Source organism: Nyctibius grandis, unplaced genomic scaffold (assembly GCF_013368605.1).
Source record: "Nyctibius grandis isolate bNycGra1 unplaced genomic scaffold, bNycGra1.pri scaffold_205_arrow_ctg1, whole genome shotgun sequence".
NCBI classification, from domain to species: domain Eukaryota; kingdom Metazoa; phylum Chordata; class Aves; order Nyctibiiformes; family Nyctibiidae; genus Nyctibius; species Nyctibius grandis.
The window spans coordinates 25-10,245 of record NW_027167578.1 but is presented as its reverse complement, the minus strand read 5'-3'; the positions used below and the strand labels follow the sequence as shown (position 1 = coordinate 10,245).

The window sequence follows — 10,221 nt, the reverse complement described above, 5'->3', positions numbered from 1 at the left end:
CAAAAAGACCCTTTTTCACCCCAAAAATCCTCGTAGGAAGGTGAAGACGTTGGGGGAGGACGACCCGTGGTTGGACGACGCGGCCGCGTGGATCGAGAGGAGCCGGAAGCTGCAGCAGGAGAAGGAGCTGGCGGAGAAAAGGGTGAGGGGGGGGTGGGGTGGCCCCTCCCCCCCACCCATGGGACCCTCCCCCCACCCACACACCCCGCCCCCACGTCAGTATGGGGTGGGAGACCCCAAAACTACATTAATTTTGGGTCAAAAGTGCTTAAAAATGGTGATTTTAGGCCGGTTTTCAAGAAGTTTGGGGTCACCTGAACATCAAGATGGAATTTTATGCACATTATGCAAATTTCATTTAAATAATCACTCCCCCTGCCCCACAAGCTCCTCCCCCACGTGGGTATGGGGTGGGAGACCTCAAAATTACGTCAATTTTGGGTCAAAAACGCCTAAAAATGGTGATTTTGGGTCAGTTTTGGAGAAGTTTGGGACCACCTGAACATCAAGGTGAATTTTTATGGCTGTTATGCAAATTTCATTTAAATAATCTTTCCCCCCACCCCACACGCCCCGCCTCCACGTCGGTATGGGGTGGGAGACCCCAAAATTATGTCAATTTTGGGTCAAAAACGCCTAAAAATGGTGATTTTAGGTTGGTTTTGGAGAAGTTTGGGACCATCTAAACATCAACGAGGGCTTTTATGGGTGTTATGTAAATTTCATTTAAATAATCCCTCCCCCCGCCCCACACGCCCCACCCCCACGTGGGTATGAGGTGGGAGACCCCAAAATTACGTTAATTTTGGGTCAAAAATGCCTAAAAATGGTGATTTTAGGTGAGTTTTGGAGAAGTTTGGGGCCACCTGAACATCAATGTTGAGTTTTATGGGTTTTATGCAAATTTCATTTAAATAATCCCTCCCCCCACCCCACAAACCCTGCCCCCACGTGGGTATGGGGCGGGAGACCCCAAAATTACGTTAATTTTGGGTCAAAAACGTCTAAAAATGGTGATTTTAGGTCAGTTTTGGAGAAGTTTGGGGCCACCTGAACATCAAGATGGGCTTTTATGGGCGTTACCCAAAACTCATTTGAATAATCCCTCCCCCCACCCCACAAACCCCGCCCCCACATGGGTATGGGGTGGGAGACCCCAAAACTACGTTAATTTTGGGTCAAAAATGCTTAAAAATGGTGATTTTAGGCCAGTTTTGGAGAAGTTTGGTGCCACCTGAACATCAATGTTGAGTTTTATGGGTTTTATGCAAATTTCATTTAAATAATCCCTCCCCCCACCCCACAAACCCCGCCCCCATGTGGGTATGGGGTGGGAGACCCCAAAATTACGTTAATTTTGGGTCAAAAACGTCTAAAAATGGTGATTTTAGGCCAGTTTTGGAGAAGTTTGAGGCCACCTCAACATCAAGATGATCTTTTATGAGTATTACCCAAAACTCATTTAAATAATTATTATTCTGGGGATTCCAATTAATATTTAAGAAGTAATTAAGAAAATTTTGGGGTCAAAATGACTATTTTTAATTATTTTGGTGCTTTGTTGGCGCCTCCTCGTCCCGTCGCCGCACGATTCTTGAGGCCACCAAACCCCCCTTAGATGCCACCTGGCGAGCGGATCTCCAACCCCCTCGAGCCGTTGCGCCTCCTACTGACCAAGTTATTATAATTAACCTCATTAGCGTTTGCCTCGTTAATTACTCAACGTCCCAACCCCTGTAGATCTTTCTAGAAGGTTCTTCAGTCCCATCACCGAGGTCTTCTCGTTGGCCATCGTTCTTCTCGTTGGCCATCGTTCTTCTCGTTGGCCATCGTTCTTCTCGTTGGCCATCGTCAACAAACGATGGGCTTAACTCTTCCATCTTGTTCGTTAATTAGCATATTAATTAATATTAAACTTTGAGGGCCACCAGGAACAAGCGGCCACCAGCCCGGTATCCCCTTGTGTCCCCTCGTTGTCCCCTCTCCCCCAGAAGACCCATGAGGGCCACCAGCATTAACCCCCCCCAGATGTCACCTCCCACCTTCTCCTCACTCACCGGGCAGGTGATTGGCTCGCAGAAGCTCGTTAAGCTCGTTAGGGTGGCCGGGTGGCCAGTGGCCAGTGGCGTTGGGGTTGAGGTGGCCTTTGGTAGGACCTGGTTGATGTTCTCCAGCCGTTGAGGGTCTGGGGGGGGTTTGGGTGCCAAAAGGTCCCCGGGGACCTGCTGAGGTCCCAAAGTGAGTGGGGGCGGCTTGAGAAGGGACCTGCTGGCCCCACGGTGGCATCTGGTGGCCACAAGGTGGCGTTGGTTGGCCGCGGGTTGGTGGCCCTGGGCCATCGGTTGGTGTCTCTTGGCGCTGGGCCATCGGTTGCCATCTCTTGGCCATTGGTTGACGTCCATTGGTTGGTGTCCCTCAGCCATTGGTTGGTGGCCCTTGGTTGCCACTCGTTGGCCCTTGGTTGCCATCCCTCGGCCATCGGTTGCCATCCATTGGTTGCCATCTCTTGGCCATTGGTTGCCATCCATTGGTTGCCATCCCTTGGCCATGGGCTGTCGTCCACTGGTTGACGTCCCTCGGCTATTGGTTGCCGTCCCTCAGTCATTGGTTGCCATTCATTGGTTGCCATCTCTTGGTCGTTGGTTGATGTCCCTTGGCTATTGGTTGCCGTCTGCTGGTTGCCGTCCTTCAGCTGTTGGTTGCCATCTCTTGGCCATTGGTTGATGTCCGTTGGCCATTGGTTGATGTCCATTGGTTGCCATCGGCCATTGGTTGTTGCCTGCTGGTTGATGTCCCTCAGCCATTGGTTGATGCCCATTGGCCATTGGTTGCCATCCATTGGTTGCCATCTCTTGGCTGTTGGTTGCCGTCCTTTAGCCGTTGGTTGCCGTCCTTTAGCCGTTGGTTGCCGTCCTTTAGCCATTGGTTGATGTCCCTTGACCATTGGTTGATGGCCATTGGTTGCCATCAGCCATTGGGTGTCTTCTGCTGGTTGCCATCCCTCAGCCATTGGGTGTCTTTTGCTGGTTGCCATCCCTCAGCCATTGGGTGTCTTCTGCTGGTTGCCATCTCTCAGCCATTGGGTGTCTTTTGCTGGTTGCCATCCCTCAGCCATTGGTTGCCATCCATTGGTTGCCATCTCTTGGCCATTGGTTGACGTCCATTGGTTGCCGTTCTTTAGCCATTGATTGTTGTCTCTCGGCCATTGGTTGATGCTCCTTGGCCATCAGTTGACATCCATTGGTTGCCATCCCTTGGTCGTTGGTTGACGTCCATTGGTTGATGCCTCTTGGCCATTGGTTGCCATCCATTGGTTGCCATCTCTTGGCCGTTGGTTGACGTCTGCTGGTCGCCGTCCCTCAGCCGTTGGTTGCCATCTCTTGGCCATTGGTTGTCCGTCGGTTGCCGTCCCTCGGCCATTGGTTGCCGTCCCTCGGTTGCCGTCCCTCGGCCATTGGTTGCCGTCCCTCGGCCATTGGTTGCCGTCCCTCGGCCATTGGTTGCCATCTCTTGGCCGTTGGTTGCCATCTGGTGGTTGCCATTTCTCAGCCATTGTTGGTGGCCATTGGTTGACGTTCTTCAGCCATTGGTTAACGTTCCTCAGCCATTGATTAAGTGGCGCTTAGTTGCCACTTCTTGGCCCTTGGTTGCCGTCCCTCGGCCATTGGTTGCCATCCATTGGTTGCCATCTCTTGGCCGTTGGTTGACGTCTGCTGGTCGCCGTCCCTCAGCCGTTGGTTGCCATCTCTTGGCCATTGGTTGACATCCGTTGGTTGCCATCTTTTGGCCATTGCTTGATGGCCATTGGTTGGTGCCCCTTGGTCACTGGTTGATGCTCCTTGGCCATCAGTTGCCATCCATTGGTTGCCATCTCTTGGCCATGGTTGATGGCCATTGGTTGATGCCCCTTGGCCATTGGTTGGCATCCATTGGTTGCCATCTCTTGGCCATTGGTTGATGGCCATTGGTTGATGCCCCTTGGCCATTGGTTGATGCCCCTTGGCCATTGGTTGCCATCCATTGGTTGCCATCTCTTGGCCATGGTTGATGGCCATTGGTTGGTGCCCCTTGGCCATTGGTTGCCATCCATTGGTTGCCATCTCTTGGCCATGGTTGATGGTCATTGGTTGATGCCCTTGGCCATTGGTTGATGCCTCTTGGCCATTGGTTGCCGTCTCTTGGCCATCGGCTGGTGCCCCCTGCTTGCCCTCTCTTGCCCACCCATTGACTCCCGTTGCCCACCAGTTGCCATCCCTCAACCCCCCCTTGCCTCCTGGGGCTCCCACCATGACCCCGCCCCCTCCCAGTGCCCTCGGCCCCCTCCAACTGGTCACACTGGTCCCCCCCCGGCGCCCCCCATGCCCCCGCCCCCTCCCAGTGCCCTCGGCCACCTCCCAACTGGTCACACTGGTCCCTCCAGGCCAAGCTGCTGGAGGAGATGGACCAGGAGTTCGGCGTCAGCACCCTGGTGGAGGAGGAGTTCCTGAGGAGGAGGAGGGTGAGTTGGGGACACTTGGGGACACTTGGGGACACCGTGGGGTGGTGGCCTCACCCCGTGTCCCCCCCGTGTCCCCCCCAGGAGCGTTACAGCGCCCGGGACCTCCAGGGGCTGACGGTGGAGCACGACGTGGGGACCTTCCGTGAGGGGGAGACCCTGGTGCTGACCCTCAAGGACAAGGGTGAGCTGGGGGGGGACATGGGAGGGGACATGGAGGGGACACGGGGTGTGGGACCTTCTGAGGGGACACCAGGAGGGGACACCAGGAGGGGACACGGGGCATGGAACCTTCTGAGGGGACATCAGGAGGGGACACCAGGCCTGGGACCTTCTGAGGGGACATCAGGAGGGGACATGGTGGCTTTGAACCTCTGAGGGGACATCAAGAGGGGACATGAGGTCTGGGACCTTCTGAGGGGACATCAGGAGGGGACGTGGGGCCTGTGATGACACCAGGAGGGGACACCGGGCCTGGGACCCTCTGAGGGGACACCAGGAGTGGATGTGGGGCGCATGACCCTCTGAGGGGACACCAGGAGGGGACATGGTGGCTTTGAACCTCTGAGGGGACACCAGGAGGGGACAGGGGACCTGTGACCTTCTGAGGGGACACCAGGAGGGAACGTGGGGCCGGTGATGACCCAGGGGACACCAGGAGAGGACACCAGGCCTGGGACCTTCTGAGGGGACACCAGGAGGGGACATGAGGCCCATGACCTTTTGAGGGGACATCAGGAGGGGATAAGGAGCCTGGGATGACCCATGGGACACCAGGAGGGGACACCGGGCCTGGGACCTTCTGAGGGGACATCAGGAGGGGACATGGAGTCTGGGATGACCCAGGGGACACCAGGAGGGGACATGGAGTCTGGGGTGACCCCAAGGGACATCAGGAAGGGACATTAGACCTGTGACCTTCTGAGGGGACACCAGGAGGGGACATGGGGCCCGTGACCTTCTGAGGGGACACCAGGAGGGGACAAGGAGCTCGTGACCCTTTGAGGGGCCATCAGGAGGGGACATGGAGTCTGGGATGACCCAGGGGACACCAGGAGGGGACATGGAGCCTTTGACCTTCTGAGGGGACACCAGGAGGGGACGTGGAGTCTGGGATGACCCAGGGGACACCAGGAGGGGACACCGGGCCTGGGACCTTCTGAGGGGACATCAAGAGGGGACACTGGGCCTGGGACCTTCTGAGGGGACATCAGGAGGGGACATGGAATCTGGGATGACCCAGGGGACACCAGGAGGGGACATGAGGCCTGGGACCTTCTGAGAGGACATCAGGAGGGGACATGGAGTCTGGGATGACCCCAAGGGACATCAGGAGGGGACATGAGACCTGTGACCATCTGAGGGGACACCAGGAGGGGCATGGAGTCTGGGATGACCCAAGGGACACCAGGAGGGGACACCAGGCCTGTGACCCTCTGAGAGGACATCAGGAGGGGACTTGGGGCCTGTGGTGACCCCAGGGGACACCAGGATGGGATGTGGGGCCCATGATGACCCCAGGGGACATGAGGAGGGGACACCAGGCCTGGGAACCTCTGAGGGGACACCAGGAGAGGGCACGGGGCCTTTGAACCCCTGAGGGGACACTGGGAGGGGACATGAGGCCTGTGACCCTTTGAGGGGACACCAGGAGGGGACATGGTGCCTTTGAACCCCGGAGGAGACATCAAGAGGGGACATGGAGCCCTTGACCCTCTGAGGGGACACCGGGCCTGGGACCTTCTGAGGGGACATCAGGAGGGGATGTGGGGCCTGTGATGACCCCAGGGGACACCAGGCCTGTGACCTTCTGAGGGGACACCAGGAGGGGACAGCAGAATGGGACATGGTGGCTTTGAACCCCTGAGGGGACATCAGGAGGAGACATGGGGCCTGTGACCCTCTGAGGGGACACCAGTCCGTATCCCCTCGGTGTCCCCACTCCCTGTCCCCCCACGTCCCCAATCCGTGTCCCCACTCCCAGTCCCCCCATATATTGGTGTCCCCACACCCTGTCCCCTGGGTGTCCCCAACCCCTGTCCCCCCGTGTCCCCACACTCTGTCCCCCCATATATTGGTGTCCCCAACCCCCGTCCCCTTGGTGTCCCCACACTCTGTCCCCCCATGTCCCCAATCCATGTCCCCAATGTCCCCAATCCTTGTGCCCTGTGTCCCCACACCCTGTCCCCTCGGTGTCCCCAACTCCTGTCCCCCCATATATTGGTGTCCCCTCAGTGTCCCCACTCCCTGTCCCCCCCGTGTCCTCAACCCCTGTCCTCCCTGTGTCCCTACTCCCTGTCCCCCATGTCCCCAACCCATGTCCCCATGACCTGTCCCCCCATATATTGGTGTCCCCATTCTCTGTCCCCCCGTGTCCCCACACCCTGTCCCCCTATGTAGTGGTGTCCCCTTGGTGTCCCCAACCCCTGTCCCCCGTGTCCCCAATCCTTGTCCCCATGTCCCCACACCCTGTCCCCTCAGTGTCCCCAACCCCTGTCCCACATGTCCCCACTCCCTGTCCCCCTCGTGTCCCCAACCCCCGTCCCCGTGTCTCCAACCTTGTCCCCATGTCCCCAATCCCTGTCCCTTCGGTGTCCCCACTCCCTGTCCCCCATGTCCCCACACCATCCCCTCGGTGTCCCCAACCCCTGTCCCCCCATATATTGGTGTCCCCACTCCCCGTCCCCCCCATGTCCCCACACTTTGTCCCCTCATATATTGGTGTCCCCTTGGTGTCCCCAACCCCTGTCCCCTCGGTGTCCCCACTCCCTGTCCCCCCATCTCCCCAATCCACGTCCCCAGTGTCCCCAACCCCTGTCCCTTATGTCCCCAATCCTTGTCCCCCTTGTCCCTACACCTTGTCCCCCCATGTCTTGGTGTCCCCAACCCCTGTCCCCCCCCATGTCCCCAACCCGTGTCCCCAATCCTTGTCCCCACTCCCCGTCCCCCCCAATGTCCCCACACCCTGTCCCCCCATATATTGGTGTCCCCCTCCTTGTCCCCGTGTCCCCAGGGGTGCTGGAGGACACCGAGGACGTCCTGGTCAACGTCACCCTGGTGGCCCAGGAGCGGGCGCGCCGCGACGCCGACCTGCGCAAGAAGCCGCCCCCCTACGTCCCCTACGAGGACGAGGACCCCGCCGCCGCCACCCACGTGTGTCCCCCCGCCGTGTCCCCCCCCGTGTCCCCCCCCGTGTCACCCCGTGTCACCCCATGTCCCCCCCCCTCCCCGTGTCCCAGGGCCCCAAGGAGCACGTCCTGCTCCCCAAATACGCCGACCCCCCCCCGCCGCCCTCCTTCCGCCTCGGCCCGGGGGGGACGATGACGGGGACATTGGGGACATCGATGGGGACGGGGGGGGGGGGTGGCCTTGGGGACACCCCCGGCCCCGCCCCCCAGAGCCTCCAGCTGCCCCCCCCCCGCCTGGCGCCCGAGTACCTGACGGCCGAGGAGGCGGTGAGTGGGGGGGGGGGGATTTTGGGGGGAATTTAGGGGGTTTTGGGGTCATTTGAGTCCCTTTTTGGGGGGTTTTGGGGTCTTGGGGGGGGTTGGGGCCTTTCGGGGGGGTTTCGGGGTGATTTTAGGGTGATTTGAGTCCCTTTTTGGGGTGATTTTAGGGGGTTTGGGGGGATTTGAGTCCTTTTGGGGGGGTTTGGGGTGATTTTAGGGGGGTTTGGGGTCATTTGAGTCCTTTTTTGGGGGATTTGGGGTCTTGGGGGGGGTTGGGGCCTTTTGGGGGGGTTTTCGGGGTGATTTTAGGGTGATTTGAGTCCCTTTTTGGGGTGATTTTAGGGGGTTTGGGGTGATTCGAGTCCGTTTGGGGGTCTTGGGGTGATTTTGGGGGGGTTTTGGGGTGACTCGAGTCCTTTTGGGGGGGTTTGGGGTGATTTTGGGGGGTTTTGGGGTCATTTGAATCCCTTTTTGGGGGGGTTTGGGGGTCTTGGGGGATTTGAGTCCCTTTTTGGGAGATTTAGGGGTGTTTTTGGGGTGATTTGAATTCTTTTTTGGGGGGTCTTAGGGGGATTTGAGTCATTTTGGGGTGATTTTAGGGGGGTTTGGGGTCATTTGAGTCCCTTTTTGGGGGATTTGGGGTCTTGGGGGGGTTGGATCCTTTTTGGGGGGATTTGGGGGGATTTTAGGGGGGTTTGGGGTAAATTATGTCCCTTTTTGGGGGGTTTGGGGGTCTTGGGGGGTTTGGGGGTCATTTGAGTCCCTTTTTGGGGGGTTTGGGGGTCTTGGGGGGGTTGGATCCTTTTTGGAGGGATTTGGGGGGATTTTAGGGGGGTTTGGGGTGATTTATGTCCCTTTTTTGGGGGGTTTGGGGGTCTTGGGGTGATTTTGGGGGGGTTTGGGGGCATTCAAGTCCTTTTGGGGGGGTTTGGGGGTGATTTTAGGGGGGTTTGGGGTGATTTGAGTCCCTTTTTGGGGGGTTTTGGGTGTCTTGGGGGGGTTGGGGTGATTTTAGGGATTTTTGGGGTGATTTTAGGGGTTTTGGGGTAATTGGGGGGTTTGGGGTCTTGGGGGGGGTTGGGGCCTTTTTTGGGGGGGTTGGGGGGGTTTGGGGGATTTTTGGGGTCCTTTAGGGGTGGTTTTAGGGGGTTTAGGGTGATTTGAGTCCCTTTTGGGGGGGGGGTTGGGGGCTTGGGGGAATTTGAGTTCTTTTTTGGGAGATTTAGGGGTGTTTTTAGGGTTTTTGGGGTGATTTGAATTCTTTTTTGGGGGGTTTGGGGGTCTTGGGGGGGTCTTGGGGTGATTTTGGGGGGTTTTGGGGGCATTCAAGTCCTTTTGGGGGGGTCTTGAGGTGATTTTAGGGGTTTTGGGGTGATTCGAGTCCTTTTTTGGGGCGGTCTTAGGGGGATTTGAGTCCTTTTGGGGTGATTTTAGGGGGGTTTGGGGGGATTTGAGTCCTTTTGGGGGCTTTGGGGGGGGTCTTGGGGTGATTTGGGGGATTTTTGGGGGGTTTGAGGGGATATGAGTCCTTTTGGGGGGTTTGGGGTACTTCTGGGGGGGTCTGGGAGGGTTTTGGGGTGGGGGGTTGATACTTGGGGGTGTTGGGGGTGATTTGCCCCGGGGCATTATGGGAAATGAGCCCCCCCTCCCCCTCCCCAGAGCGGAACCTTCCGGAAGACGAAGCGCCGGGTGCGGCGGCTGCGGCGGAAGGAGAAGCCGCTTCGCGCCGACGACCTCCTGCCCCTGGCACCGGGGGACACCCGGGGGGACTTCGGCTCCAGGTGGGGGCACCCATGGGTGCTGGGGGGGTCCTGGGGTGCTCAGAGGGGTCCTGAGGGGCACCTATGGGTGCTGGGGGGGTCCTAGGGTGCTCAGAGGGGTCCTGAGGGGCACCTATGGGTGCTGGGGGGGGTCCTGGGGTGCTGGAGGGGGTCCTAAGGGGCACCCATGGGTGCTCAGAGGGGTCCTAGGGTGGTCAGAGGGGTCCTGAGGGGCACCTATAGGTGCTGGGGGGGGTCCTGGGGTGCTGGAGGGGGTCCTAAGGGGCACCCATGGGTGCTCAGAGGGGTCCTAGGATGGTCAGAGGGGTCCTGAGGGGCACCTATGGGTGCTGGGGGGGGTCCTAAGGGGCACCCATGGGTGATGAGGGGGTCCTAGGGTGCTCAGAGGGGTTCTAAGGGGCACCCATGGGTGCTGGGGGGGGTCTCAGGGTGCGGGGGAGGGTCCTAAGGGGCACCCATGGGTGCTGTGGGGGGTTCTAGAGTACTCAGAGGGGTC

At 58.6% G+C, this 10,221-nt stretch overlaps 1 protein-coding gene across 1 annotated transcript; it reads left to right on the top strand.

Moving 5' to 3' along the window:
* Positions 1–6: 6 nt before the first annotated feature.
* Positions 7–9,725, top strand: SART1 (spliceosome associated factor 1, recruiter of U4/U6.U5 tri-snRNP; the record flags this gene model as incomplete). The annotated part of the gene is made up of 6 exons (XM_068424706.1): positions 7–142; positions 4,421–4,498; positions 4,580–4,679; positions 7,509–7,648; positions 7,735–7,950; positions 9,604–9,725. Coding segments are annotated over exons 2-6 (638 nt in total), but the record flags the coding sequence as incomplete, so codon positions are not given.
* Between the last annotated feature and the right edge of the window lie 496 nt (positions 9,726–10,221).